Here is a 15000-nt window from a genome sequence, read left to right as displayed (position 1 = left end):
CTCTCTCTCTCTCTCTCTCTTTATCTCTCTCCATTTATTTCCCTCCCTCCAGGATGAGGAGGAGCAAGAAGAGGCAGCTAATGCCAAGACAACCCTGCAGAAGGCCAAGGAGGTGGCTGAAGTTAGTCCTCTGTCTGCCGCTAACCTCTCCATCGCTGCGTGAGTAGAGTATCTATCTATCTATCTATCTATCTATCTATCTATCTATCTATCTGTCTGTCTGTCTGTCTGTCTGTCTGTCTGTCTGTCTGTCTGTCTGTCTGTCTGTCTGTCTGTCTGTCTGTCTGTCTGTCTGTCTGTCTGTCTGTCTGTCTGTCTGTCTGTCTGTCTGTCTGTCTGTCTGTCTGTCTGTCTGTCTGTCTGTCTGTCTGTCTGTCTGTCTGTCTGTCTGTCTGTCTGTCTGTCTGTCTGTCTGTCTGTCTGTCTATCTATCTATCTATCTATTTATTTATCTATATTCTATCTATATTCTATCTATCTATATTCTATCCATCTATCTATATATATTCTTTATCTATCTATCTATCTATCTATCTATCTATCTATCTATCTATCTATCTATCTATCTATCTATCTATCTATATATCTATACTTTATCATCTATATATATTCTATCTGTCTATATTCTATCTATATTATATAGATATATCTATCCATATTCTATCTATATTCTATCTATATTATATCTATCTGTCTGTTGCTAGATCTGTGGTTATTTCAGTTGTGTCACATATGAAAGCAAATATACTGATACACTGGAAACACACACACACACACACACACACACACACACACACACACACACACACACACACACACACACACACACACACACACACACACACACACACACACACACACACACACACACACACACACACACACACACACACACACACACACACACACACACACACAGTACATCAGTACTCAGTCTAATGTACACTCCAACACTCTACTCAATCCGACCAACACACACTTCAAGACTCAATCTGACGCTCACTCCATCTCCCACTCGACCTAAATCTCCGTAGCCACTGACCTAGGCTTCTTCAACTTTAATCACAGTCATCATCGAGAGAGGTACAAGGTTAAATACACTACAGTAATTATGAGAAGGAGGTTAAATACACTATACTAGTTATGAGAAGGAAGCATAGTTAAATACACTATACTAGTTATGAGAAGGAAGCATAGTTAAATATACTCATTTGAGCTTCGAGGAGTGGCAAGGTCCTATTAAAAAACGTACGAAGCATCATCGAATTTGACAGTGAGTGAGACGTAGCACTAAGACGTAATTCCACCCTAATTCCATTCAGAGTCAATGGAAACGAGCTAAGTGGCTACGCGGCAACGCTAGCGGGCAAAGACAGACTACAGCCAGAAGAATGGCATCTTCTTATCATCAAAGACAGTGACAGGAAAAGGAAATAGTTTCTACTGAAATTCTGTGGCCCTTTGAAATGTTTGATGTGCCCTTGTGTGTGTGTGTGTGTGTGTGTGTGTGTGTGTGTGTGTGTGTGTGTGTGTGTGTGTGTGTGTGTGTGTGTGTGTGTGTCCACACACAGTGTGTGTGTGTGTGTGTGTGTGTGTGTGTGTGTGTGTGTGTGTGTGTGTGTGTGTGTGTGTGTGTGTGTGTGTGTGTTCCATTGTCTGCTGTTTCTGCAAGGAGAAGCAGATTTGACATAAGCCCCTCCAGGCCTTTATAAAAAGTCCTTACCCGGTACTCTGCGCCTGTCTTAGTGGTTTTTTACACGGAGAACAATAGGTTTAGTCATGTCTTAGAGGACGTAGGGGATGGGACGGAGGAGCGAGAGTGTGTGTACATTTCCCTGCTATACATTAACAATACTGTAGACACACACATTCAAGGTGCCATATATCAGATGCTAATGCCTTTGACTTGGTGGTGGTGATTTAAACAGAGGCACAAACACATTACTCCAACAACTAACCCCCTCCAAACGCTCTTCTAAATGTTGTCATAGGACCAGTATCGCCATACTACGACACCTGATTTTCCACGGCAGGAAGGAAATCAGACAGCAGACTAAACTCTTTGGTCCTGTAAAATATAGTGTGTTATAGCTTGAAATAGAAACATGTGACTCTGGGTGACATCATAACGCTGTTTCTTTCCAACAGGAGAAACTTACATTTGTTTTACCAAATTTCTATCCGCATGTTAAATGTGCAACCAGAGGAAAGACAACTCTAGACCACCTTTACTCCACACACAGAGATGTTAAACGTGCAACCAGAGGAAAGACAACTCTAGACCACCTTTACTCCACACACAGAGATGTTAAATGTGCAACCAGAGGAAAGACAACTCTAGACCACCTTTACTCCACACACACAGAGATGAGGAAAGACAACTTAACACATGTGCAACCAGAGAAAAAGACAACTCTAGACCACCTTTACTCCACACACAGAGATGTTAAACGTGCAACCAGAGGAAAGACAACTCTAGACCACCTTTACTCCACACACAGAGATGTTAAATGTGCAACCAGAGGAAAGACAACTCTAGACCACCTTTACTCCACACACAGAGATGTTAAATGTGCAACCAGAGGAAAGACAACTCTAGACCACCTTTACTCCACACACAGAGATGTTAAATGTGCAACCAGAGGAAAGACAACTCTAGACCACCTTTACTCCACACACAGAGATGTTAAATGTGCAACCAGAGGAAAGACAACTCTAGACCACCTTTACTCCACACACAGACAACCAGAGGAAAGACAACTCTAGACCACCTTTACTCCACACACAGAGATGTTAAATGTGCAACCAGAGGAAAGACAACTCTAGACACCTTTACTCCACACACAGAGATGTTAAATAATCCACACACAGAGATGTTAAATGTGCAACCAGAGGAAAGACAACTCTAGACCACCTTTACTCCACACAGAGATGTTAAATGTGCAACCAGAGGAAAGACAACTCTAGACCACCTTTACTCCACACACAGAGATGTTAAATGTGCAAAGAGGAAAGACAACTCTAGACCACCTTTACTCCAATTTAAATGTGCAAACCAGAGGAAAGACAACTCTAGACCACCTTTACTCCACACACAGAATGTTAAAGAGATGTGCAACCAGAGGAAAGACAACTCTAGACCACCTTTACTCCACACAGAGATGTTACTTTACTCCACACACAGAGCAACCAGAGGAAAGACAACTCTAGACCACCTTTACTCCACACACAGAGATGTTAAATGTGCAGGGAAAGACAACTCTAGACCACCTTTACTCCACACACAGAGATGCGTACAAAGCTCTCCCTCAATTTGGCAAATCTGACCATAATTCTATCCTCCTGATTCCTGCTTACGAGCAAAAATCTAAGCAGGAAGCACCAGTGACTCGGTCTATAAAAAGTGGTCAGATGAAGCAGATGCTATTGGACTGTTTTGCTCCACAGACTGGAACACATTCCGGGATTCCTCCGATGGCATTGAGGAGTAGACCACATCAGTCACGGGCTTCATCAATAAGTGTATCGATGACGTCGTCCCCACAGTGACCGTACGTACATACCCCAACCAGAAGCCATGGATTACAGGCAACATCCGCACGGAGCTAAAGGCTAAAGCTGCCGCTTTCAAGGAACGGGACTCTAACCCGGAAGCTTATAAGAATTCCCGCTATGCACCCCGACGAACCATCCAATAAGCAAAGTGTCAATACAGGACGTACTACACTGGCTCCGATGCTCGTTGGATGTGGCAGGGTTTGAAAACCATTACAGACTACAAAGGGAAGCACAGCCTAGAGCTGTCCAGTAACACAAGCCTACCAGACTAGCTAAACTACTTCAATGATCGCTTCGAGGGAAATAACACTGAAACATGCATGAGAGCACCAGCTGTTCTGGACGACTGTGTGATCATGCCCCCCGCAGCCAACGTGATTAAGACCTTTAAACAGGTCAACATTCACAAGGCTGCAGGGCCAGACAGATTACCAGGATGTGTACTACGAGCATGCGCTGACCAACTGGCAAGTGTCTTTACTGACATTTTCAAACTCTCCCTGTCCGAGTCTATAATAACAAAATATTTTAAGCCGAACACCATAGTCCATGTGCCCAAGAACACTAAGGTAATCTGCCTAAATGACTCCTGACCCGTAGCACTCTGTAGCCATGAAGTGCTCACATCAACGCCATAATCCCAGACAGTCTAAACCTACTCCAATGTGCATACCACCCCAACAGATCCAGAGATTATGCAATCTCTATTTCACTCCACACTGCCCTTTCCCACCTGGACAAAAAGAACACATATGTGTGAATGCTATTCATTGACTACAGCTCAGCGTTCAACACCATAGTGCCCACGAAGCTCATCACTAAGCTAAGGACCCTGGAACTAAACACCTCCCTTTTGCAACTTGATCCTGGACTTCCTGACGGGCCGCCCCAGATGGTGAGGGTAGGCAACAATACATCCGCCACACTGGTCCTCAACACTGGGGCCCCTCAGGGTGCGTGCTCAGCCCACTCCTGTACTCCCTGTTCACTCATGACTGCATGGCCAGGCACGACTCCAACACCATCATTAAGTTTGCAGATGCACAACAGTGGTAGATCACCAACAACAATGAGACAGCCTATAGGGAGGAGGTCAGAGACCTGGCCGTGTGGTGCCAGGGCAACAACCTCTCCCTCAACGTGATCAAGACAAAGGAGATACTGTGGACTACAGGAATGGAGGACTGAGCACGCCCCCCATTCTCATCAACGGGGCTGTCCATTTACACCACTGCTACTCTCTGTTATTACCTATGCATAGTCACTCTACCTACATGTACATATGGGGCGGCAGGTAGCCTAGTGGTTAGATCGTTGGACTTGTAACCGAAAGGTTGCAAGATCTAATCCCAGAGCTGGGGATTCTGCCCCTGAACAAGGCAGTTAACCCACTGTTCCTAGGACGTCATTAAAAATAAGTATTTATTCTTAACTGACTTGCTTAGTTAAATAAAGGAAAAATTACCTTGACTAACCAGTGCCCCTGCATACTGCTCTTTAACTACTTGTAACTTTTATTTATTATTCTTATTCATATTTTTTAACTGCATTGTTGGTTAGGGGCTTGTAAGTAAGCATTTCACTGTTGTATTCGGCGCATGTGACTAATAAAATGTAGTTTGGTTTGAAGCTTTATGTTGTGTTTTCTTGTGAGACTGGTGTCATGACAACCCTAGTCTCTTCTAAACGTTGTCTAAAGGTTATTTAAACATGGGAAGGTTATAGCAACACTGTTTTTATACACCCCACCTACCGGTAACTAACCCTCCTCACACTAACTCACTCTTCTAAACGTTGTCTAAAGGTTATTTAAACATGGGAAGGTTATAGCAACACTGTTTTTATACACCCCACCTACCGGTAACTAACCCTCCTCACACTAACTCACTCTTCTAAACGTTGTCTAAAGGTTATTTAAACATGGGAAGGTTGTAGCAACGCTGTTTTTATACACCCCACCTACCGGTAACTAACCCTCCTCCAAACCAACCCTCCCCTTCTTCCTACACGAACACACTAACTCACTCTTCTAAACGTTGTCTAAAGGTTGTCGGAAGGTTCTGTAAATGTTCTGAGAAGGTTTACCACATCTTCTTACACGAACTGCCAGGACTCACTCTTTCACTCTTGTGAATGTTGTATATAGTAGAGGTGGAGGGAGGACATTGTTTTTATCCGATTCACCTTCCTAACACCCCTATTTCTCATGACACTAACAACACTCTGACGTTGTAGACAGAAAGAAAAAAAAGGAAATGTTGCGAGGAGGTTGTATATAAACGTTGTGTACGGTAGAAGCGGTGGGAGGAAGGTTGTGGCGGCGTTGTTTTTATGTCGGCTGTGTCGCTCCCTCCCTCCTTGTCTCCTCTTCAGAGTGACAGTAATAAAAACTGAGCGTATCGATGCCACAGGAATGTGCTTGACTGGTATTTACTCCTTTATCTCATTTTACACTTGACTTTTTCTTTTGGACTTTTTATTTGATCTTTTCCTCATCCATCCTTTTGTGATGTTGTTTTTCCTTTATTTTTGAAGTTTGTGTCGTTCTTTTGTTTTTTTTTTCAGTCTGTCTTTCCGTGCTGTTTCATGATTTAGGGTTGCAACATTCTAAAAACCTCCGGGGTAAAACATACATATATTTGAACATTTCCAGTTGGAATATTCCAGTTGGGATTTCTGGAAAACCTGGGAACTTTGGGAACGTTTTTGTGTTTTGCCAATCCTAATTCCTGATCCTTGTTTTGGTGTTTGTTTGTTCACCTCTGGCTGGCTGTCATTTTGTTAGTAGGTGTGATAAGCTGGCTAGCTGGGGTTGTTGGGGTCAATTCCACTTTCAATTCAGTAGATTCAAAAGGATGAATTGAAATGTCATATTTGAATTGAAAACTGACCATTCTTTTCTATGAGGCTTTGTCATCATTCACGTCTAGAATGATCTGAAATATCTGAATGGTTGTAGGTAAGAGGTGTTAGTGAGGTACTCGAGGGGAAGTACAGGAGGGGTCATTTGGGAGGGGGTGGGGGTGCAGTTGGGGGCTGAAGGCTGTAACACATTTCACCCCCTACCTTCTCAAAAGTCCATGGCTATGTCTTCGTCTCTGTCTTTGTCTCTGTCTTTGTCTCGCAAGAAGGGAATCGTTTGTATACATTGAAACAAACTGTTTGAGATTTTGTTGATATAATGTTTGTAAAATAATGTGGTTAAAAATTCAACAAACAAAAAGGCTTATTCAACAAAATCTTGTAATAAACAATTTATGTGTAAAAACGACCTTAATTTGAGGTATCTGTCGATGTTTTGGCACTTCCATCATAATCATCTTCACCACCATCATCATCGTAATCATCATCACAGCAACCTCTGCAGTGTATTCCTATGTGGGCTACAAGGACTCTTCTCACTGGCTGTCTGTCTGCTGTTGGGTCTATGACATCATCGCTTAGAGGGCTGGGAGAAAAAAAAAAACATCTAGTTATCTCTTCTATCTCGTCTAGAAACATTCACAACTGATCCCCTTCTCCTCTCTTCTTTCTTATGCCTATCTTCCTCTCCGTATCTTCTTCTTCTACACTTCCCTCTCTCTCTCTCTTTCTTTCTTTCTTCCTTATTTTCTTTCTTGTTTTCTCTCCCCACAGTAAGGAGCAGCAGAAGAATAATAAGGCTGGTGGTAAATCCGTGTGGGAACAGAGGACCAGTGAGATAAGGAGACAGAACCTGATGACCAGCAGAGAGGCCCTGTACAACGAGATGGACACGGAGGACTGGAAGGTCAGGGGAGAGGGGAAGGAGAGGTGAGAGACACGGAGGACTGGAAGGTCAGGGGAGAGGGGGAGGGAGAGGTGAGAGACACGGAGGACTGGAAGGTCAGGGGAGAGGGGGAGGGAGAGGTGAGAGACACGGAGGACTGGAAGGTCAGGGGAGAGGGGGAGGGAGAGGTGAGAGACACAGAACACTGGAAGGTCAGGGGAGAGGGGGAGGGAGAGGTGAGAGACACAGAACACTGGAAGGTCAGGGGAGAGGGGGAGGGAGAGGTGAGAGACACAGAACACTGGAAGTACAGGGGAGAGGGGGAGGGAGAGGTGAGAGACGGAACACTGGAAGGTCAGGGGAGAGGGGGAGGGAGAGGTGAGAGACGGAACACTGGAAGGTCAGGGAGAAGAGGAGGGAGAGGTGAGAGACACAGAACACTGGAAGGTCAGAGGAGAGGGGGAGGGAGAGGTGAGAGACACAGAACACTGGAAGGTCAGGGGAGAAGGGGAGGGAGAGGTGAGAGACACAGAACACTGGAAGGTCAGAGGAGAGGGGGAGGGAGAGGTGAGAGACACAGAACACTGGAAGGTCAGGGGAGAAGAGGAGGGAGAGATACAGAACACTGGAAGGTCAGGGGAGAAGAGGAGGGAGAGGTGAGAGACACAGAACACTGGAAGGTCAGGGGAGAAGGGGAGGGAGAGGTGAGAGACACAGAACACTAGAAGGTCAGGGGAGAAGAGGAGGGAGAGGTGAGAGAGACAGAACACTGGAAGGTCAGGGGAGAAGAGGAGGGAGAGGTGAGAGACACAGAACACTGGAAGGTCAGGGGGGAAGAGGAGGGAGAGATACAGAACACTGGAAGGTCAGGGGAGAAGAGGAGGGAGAGGTGAGAGACACAGAACACTGGAAGGTCAGGGGAGAAGAGGAGGGAGATACAGAACACTGGAAGGTCAGGGGAGAAGAGGAGGGAGAGGTGAGAGACACAGAACACTGGAAGGTCAGGGGAGAAGGGGAGGGAGAGGTGAGAGACACAGAACACTAGAAGGTCAGGGGAGAAGAGGAGGGAGAGGTGAGAGAGACAGAACACTGGAAGGTTAGGGGAGAAGAGGAGGGAGAGGTGAGAGACACAGAACACTGGAAGGTCAGGGGGGAAGAGGAGGGAGAGGTGAGAGACACAGAACACTGGAAGGTCAGGGGGAAGAGGAGGGAGAGATACAGAACACTGGAAGGTCAGGGGAGAAGAGGAGGGAGAGGTGAGAGACACAGAACACTGGAAGGTCAGGGGAGAAGAGGAGGGAGAGGTGAGAGACACAGAACACTGGAAGGTCAGGGGAGAAGAGGAGGGAGAGGTGAGAGACAGAGAACACTGAAAGGTCAGGGGAGAAGAGGAGGGAGAGGTGAGAGACAGAACACTGGAAGGTCAGGGGAGAAGAGGAGGGAGAGGTGAGAGATACAGAACACTGGGAGGTCAGGGGAGAATAGGAGGGAGAGGTGAGAGATACAGAACACTGGGAGGACAGGGGAGAAGAGGAGGGAGAGGTGAGAGACAGAACACTGGAAGGTCAGGGGAGAAGAGGAGGGAGAGGTGAGAGATACAGAACACTGGGAGGTCAGGGGAGAAGAGGAGTGAGAGGTGAGAGAGACAATAAAACTGAGACACTTCACAGTCCTTTTTACTGTCTAGTTATGCATGTCAGTACAGTGTAACTTCAACAGTAACTAATCCTACAGTGTAAATGTAGTGTAGAAAATAGTCACTATGATTGTAGTACTGTACTGAATGATTACACAGTAATAACAACACTGTAGTGTAATATGTTACCCATAGAGCCGCAGATAAACTTATACTGTGTATATACAGTACAAGTCAAAGGTTTTAGAATACCTACTCCTTCAAGGGTTTTTCTTTATTTTTACATTGTAGAATAATAGTGAAGACATCAACACTATGAAATATCACATATGGAATCATGTTGTAACCAAAAAAGTGTTAAACTAATCAAAATATATTTCATATTTGAGATTCTTCAAATAGCCACCCTTTGCCTTGATGACAGCTTTCCACACTCTTGGCATTTGCAATCACCAGGAGTCAACTGTGTGTATATATATAGTAGTTCAGCAAACCTGAGAATTATGGTTCATAATGGTCGCTGTATTGGTGCCTATGGTTTATAATGAACCCCATATTGGTACCTATGGTTTATAATGAACCCCATATTGGTGCATATGGTTTATAATGAACCCCATGTTGGTACCTATGGTTTATAATGAACCCCATGTTGGTACCTATGGTTTATAATGAACCCCATATTGGTACCTATGGTTTATAATGAACCCCATATTGGTACCTATGGTTTATAATGAACACCATGTTGGTACCTATGGTTTATAATGAACCCCATGTTGGTGCCTATGGTTTATAATGAACCCCATGTTGGTACCTATGGTTTATAATGAACACCATATTGGTGCATATGGTTTATAATGAACCCCATATTGGTACCTATGGTTTATAATGAACCCCATATTGGTGCCTATGGTTTATAATGAACCCCATATTGGTGCCTATGGTTTATAATGAACCCCATATTGGTGCATATGGTTTATAATGAACCCCATATTGGTACCTATGGTTTATAATGAACCCCATATTGGTGCCTATATGGTGTATAATGAACCCCATATTGGTACCTATGGTTTATAATGAACACCATGTTGGTACCTATGGTTTATAATGAACCCCATATTGGTACCTATGGTTTATAATGAACACCATGTTGGTACCTATGGTTTATAATGAACACCATATTGGTACCTATGGTTTATAATGAACACCATGTTGGTACCTATGGTTTATAATGAACCCCATATTGGTACCTATGGTTTATAATGAACCCCATATTGGTACCTCTGATTCAGAGGGGTTGGGTTAAATGCGGAAGACACATTTCAGTTGAATGCATCCAGTTGTACAACTGACTAGGTATCCCCCCTTTACCTTTATGGTTTATAATGGACACTATGTTGGTGCCTATGGTTTATAATGGACACCATGTTGGTGCCTATGGTTTATAATGGACCCCATGTTGGTGCCTATGGTTTATAATGAGCACCATATTGGTGCCTATGGTTTATAATGGACCCCATGTTGGTGCCTATGGTTTATAATGGACACCATGTTGGTGCCTATGGTTTATAATGGACACCATGTTGGTGCATATGGTTTATAATGAACCCCATAATGGTGCCTATGGTTTATAATGAACCCCATGTTGGTGCCTATGGTTTATAATGAACACCATATTGGTACCTATGGTTTATAATGAACACCATATTGGTGCCTATGGTTTATAATGGACCCCATGTTGGTGCCTATGGTTTATAATGGACACCTATGGTTTATGTTGGTGCCTATGGTTTATAATGGACACCGTGTTGGTGCCTATGGTTTATAATGGACCCCATGTTGGTGCCTATGGTTTATAATGGACCCCATGTTGGTGCCTATGGTTTATAATGGACCCCATGTTGGTGCCTATGGTTTATAATGGACACCATGTTGGTGCCTATGGTTTATAATGGACCCCATGTTGGTGCCTATGGTTTATAATGGACCCCATGTTGGTGCCTATGGTTTATAATGGACCCCATGTTGGTGCCTATGGTTTATAATGGACACCGTGTTGGTGCCTATGGTTTATAATGGACACCGTGTTGGTGCCTATGGTTTATAATGAACACCGTGTTGGTGCCTATGGTTTATAATGGACCCCATGTTGGTGCCTATGGTTTATAATGGACCCCATGTTGGTGCCTATGGTTTATAATGGACCCCATGTTGGTGCCTATGGTTTATAATGGACCCCATGTTGGTGCCTATGGTTTATAATGAACCCCATGTTGGTGCCTATGGTTTATAATGAACCCCATGTTGGTGCCTATGGTTTATAATGAACCCCATATTGGTGCCTATGGTTGCAAAGGGAGGATATATTACTGGAACTTTGGAATTTTGCCGGTAAACTACCAGAATTTCTGTGTGACCTTATCACATGTAAAATATATTGAATAATCAAATAAGATGATTTGAAAATAAAAAATAGAATGACTAAACTGTAAGACATTGTCCTAAAAATAAAGAATCAACTTAGTGAATACCACTGGTGTTTAATATGAGTTTCAGCATAATATATCATTTCATTATTTCTTTACACGTTTATTTATTCTACTGTGTCAACGTTGTAAATGTTCCAAACTGGGGGCTGGTGTGAAAGAAGTCAACAGTTGGAAGAGTTGCAGAGTTAATTGAAAATAACGCCGTTGTTGATTAAATGCTTTTTCCATTAACTAGGCTATTTTCTCTTGAACCATATGGTCTATCCACTAGAAACTTATGGACAATATGTGAATAAATGTTTTATTACGTTATTCACCTCTGAATGACCAAAGTTACCATAGATTGTCATAGCTTACCTGTTAATTACCAAAATTACAGACGATTCCGGTAACTTTGGTAAATTACTGGTAGCTATTGGTGCCAAAAATGTCCCACTAGTTACATCCACAATTAGAACCGTTGGTGACAAAATGGCGGACTGTTTGCTAAACTCTGTATATCTCTGGTTCTAGGAGTAGGGCTCAGGAAAGGAGAAAGGATTTGAGTTAGAAGAGAATAAATGTAGGGTTTTCTTTATTTATGGAAGAATCTTAACTTGAGGTCCACGTGTTTGGATTCTGCCCTTGTTGTTTGCCTTTATAAAGTAACTTATTGCCTTGTTGTTTGCCTTTATAATGTAACTTATTGCCTTGTTGTTTGCCTTTATAAAGTAACTTATTGCCTTGTTGTTTGCCTTTATAAAGTAACTTATTGCCTTGTTGTTTGCCTATATAAAGTAACTTATTGATCCCGTTTCTGAAGATAACATCATTACCATCCTTAACCCCCTCCCTCCCCAGGTGTCGTACCCCCATCGTGCTGGGGACATGAAGACCCACCTGGACCGTCCGCTGGTGGTCAACCCCCAGGACAACCGCAACAACAACACCAACAAGACCCGGCCCGGAGAGCCCCCTCTAGACCCGCAGGACACCCTGGGCCAGCAGAGGGCTGAAGAATACATCAGACGCCAGGCCTGCTACCATCAGAGGAACAGGGGGGGTCAACCAAGGGGAGGTAGTGGCCCAGAGAGAGAGGCCTGTCTGGGGCACGGGGGGAGCAGATTGTCCCTGCAGACGCTGGAGGGTATTGAAGAAAGAAGGGACCATGGAAGGAGATGTAGGCATAAAGAAGGGAAGGAGGGGAGGAGTGTGTCACCGCATTATAGCGAGGGAGGAGTGGGGGATGAGAAGAGGAGGCACAGGAGGGTTAGGAGGGAGGGGAGGAGGGAGGGAGAAGGCATAAGTGTAAGGGGACAGAAGGGGTAGTGGTAGGGGAGGGGGTGAGGTAGAGACGGAGGGGAGGAGGCCGGCGTCATCGGCATGGAGAGAGGAGCCGACAGCATCGAGTTAGAAAGTGAGTGACAGAGGATCCGTGTGTCTGTGTCTGAATCTGTCAATATCAAACCTGATGTTTCCTTTGGGGATCAAAGTGTTGTACACTACCGTTCAAAAGGTTGGGGTCACTTACAAATGTCCTGGTTTCCATGACAACATACAGGAAATGAGGTGCAAAATGAATAGGACATATAGTCAAGACATTGACAAGGTTTTAAATAATGATTTTTAATTGAGATAATAATTGTGTCCTTCAATAATATAATAAAAGAATCCTCAATTTGCAGCAATTACAGCCTTGCAGACCTTTGGCATTCTAGTTGTCAATTTGCTGAGATAATCTGAAGAGATTTCACCTCATGCTTCCTGAAGCACCTCCCACAAGTTGGATTGGCTTGATGGGCACTTCTTACGTACCATACGGTCAAGCTGCTCCCACAACAGCTCAATAGGGTTGAGATCCGGTGACTGTGCTGGCCACTCCATTATAGACAGGATACCAGCTGACTGCTTCTTCCCTAAATAGTTATTGCATAGTTTGGAGCTGTGCTTTGAGTCATTGTCCATTGTCTGTACGCCTATGTAGATATTCTGCCTTTTCCAACATTAACAATGTCTACACTGTATTTCTGATCAATTTGATGTTATTTTAATGAACTTTTTTTTGTTTCATTCATTTCTAAGTGACCCCAAACTTTTAAACGGTGGTGTAGATTGCTATTGATTTGTCGAAGCCAGTGTCCTGTACTGTATGTCATTAAATGAGCAGCATAGTAACTATGTTTTTTCAAGATGTCACTGTCCTTGCACCTGCCTCCCCAAACTCTACCCCCTCTCACTCTTCCTCTCTTTCCCTCTCCCTCCCTCTCCGCCCACCCCCCATCCCTCCATCAGAGACCACCACTGCAGTGGCCCCAACCTCTCCACCGCACGGCCCATCCTCAGACAGGACAGTCAGTACAGGGAAGACCTAGACAACCTACTCAACAACAGCAAACTACACGACCACACCCTCCACCCGCTGCCCCCAGACCACCCTGACCTTGTGAATAACCTCCTGAACCGCAGTGTGACAGCAGACACACACCACCATAGTATGGACAGTCTAATTCTGACCAGTATGGCCAAGCCGGCTCATACGGTCGTGGATATGATGCCTCCTGTCTATCCATATCCCTCCACCAATGCCATCCTGCAAGGTGGGTGGGTGTGTGTGGGGGAAGACGGTGTGTGTGTGTGTGTGTGTGTGTGTGTGTGTGTGTGTGTGTGTGTGTGTGTGTGTGTGTGTGTGTGTGTGTGTGTGTGTGTGTGTGTGTGTGTGTGTGTGTGTGTGTGTGTGTGTGTGTGTGTGTGTGTGTGTGTGTGTGTGTTTATGTATGGGTGGTGAATGTACTATTTTGGATCATTCTAATACTTTGACACTCTCTCTTGACTCTCTTCAACTCTCTCTCTCTCTCTCTTCATCTCTCTCTCTCTCGCTCTCTCCTATTTTCCTCTCTTCATCTCAGTGAACAAGAATGCTAACACAGACCAGAAAAAGAAGGATGAGGAGAAGAAGGAGGAAGAGGAGGATGAAGGGGGCGATGAAGATGGTCCCAAACCAATGCCCCCGTTCAGCTCCTGTTTCATACTGTCCACCACCAACCCGTGAGTGCGTGTGTGTGTGTACGTGGGTGTTGTACACTATATATACAAAAGTATGTGGACACCCCTTCAAATTAGTGGATTCAGCTATTTCAGCCAGACTCGTTGCTGACAGGTGTATAAAATCGACCGCCGAGTACTGAAGCACGTAGAGCATAAAAATAATCTGTCCTCGGTTGCAACTCTCACTACCAAGTTCCAAACTGCCTCTGGAAGCAACGTCAGCACAAGAACTGTTCGTCAGGAGCTTCATGAAATGTGTTTCCATGGCCGAACAAGCCTAAGATCACCATGCGCCATGCCAAGCGTCGGCTGGAGTGGTGTAAAGCCCGACAAGGACATCCCAGCCGGACAAACCCTCCCCTCACCCGGACAACGTCTCCCCTAACCCGGACAAACCCTCCCCTAACCCGGACAAACCCTCCCCTAACCCGGACAAACCCTACCCTAACCCGGACAAACCCTCCCCTAACCCGGACAAACCCTCCCTAATCAGTATATGACCTCACTAATGCTCTTGTGGCTGAATGGAAGCAAGTCCCCGCGGCAAT

General features: G+C 44.6%; 1 protein-coding gene across 1 annotated transcript in view; it reads left to right on the top strand.

Moving 5' to 3' along the window:
• The window catches only part of LOC124016403 (voltage-dependent P/Q-type calcium channel subunit alpha-1A-like), a gene marked incomplete at its 5' end in the record, with an annotated part of 55837 nt that overhangs the window by 37484 nt on the left and 3353 nt on the right, over window positions 1-15000 (top strand). The window contains 6 exons of the mRNA XM_046331962.1: window positions 53-159; window positions 7195-7327; window positions 12269-12442; window positions 12760-12824; window positions 13700-14004; window positions 14314-14452. Of these exons, the coding sequence (XP_046187918.1) occupies window positions 53-159; window positions 7195-7327; window positions 12269-12442; window positions 12760-12824; window positions 13700-14004; window positions 14314-14452 (923 nt within the window). The remainder of the gene's footprint in view (window positions 1-52; window positions 160-7194; window positions 7328-12268; window positions 12443-12759; window positions 12825-13699; window positions 14005-14313; window positions 14453-15000) is intronic.

The sequence above is a fragment of the Oncorhynchus gorbuscha genome, linkage group LG26 (genome assembly GCF_021184085.1).
Source record: "Oncorhynchus gorbuscha isolate QuinsamMale2020 ecotype Even-year linkage group LG26, OgorEven_v1.0, whole genome shotgun sequence".
In the NCBI taxonomy this organism is placed as follows: domain Eukaryota; kingdom Metazoa; phylum Chordata; class Actinopteri; order Salmoniformes; family Salmonidae; genus Oncorhynchus; species Oncorhynchus gorbuscha.
Note: the sequence above shows the minus strand (reverse complement) of the source record. Positions and strands in the feature narration are given on the sequence as shown.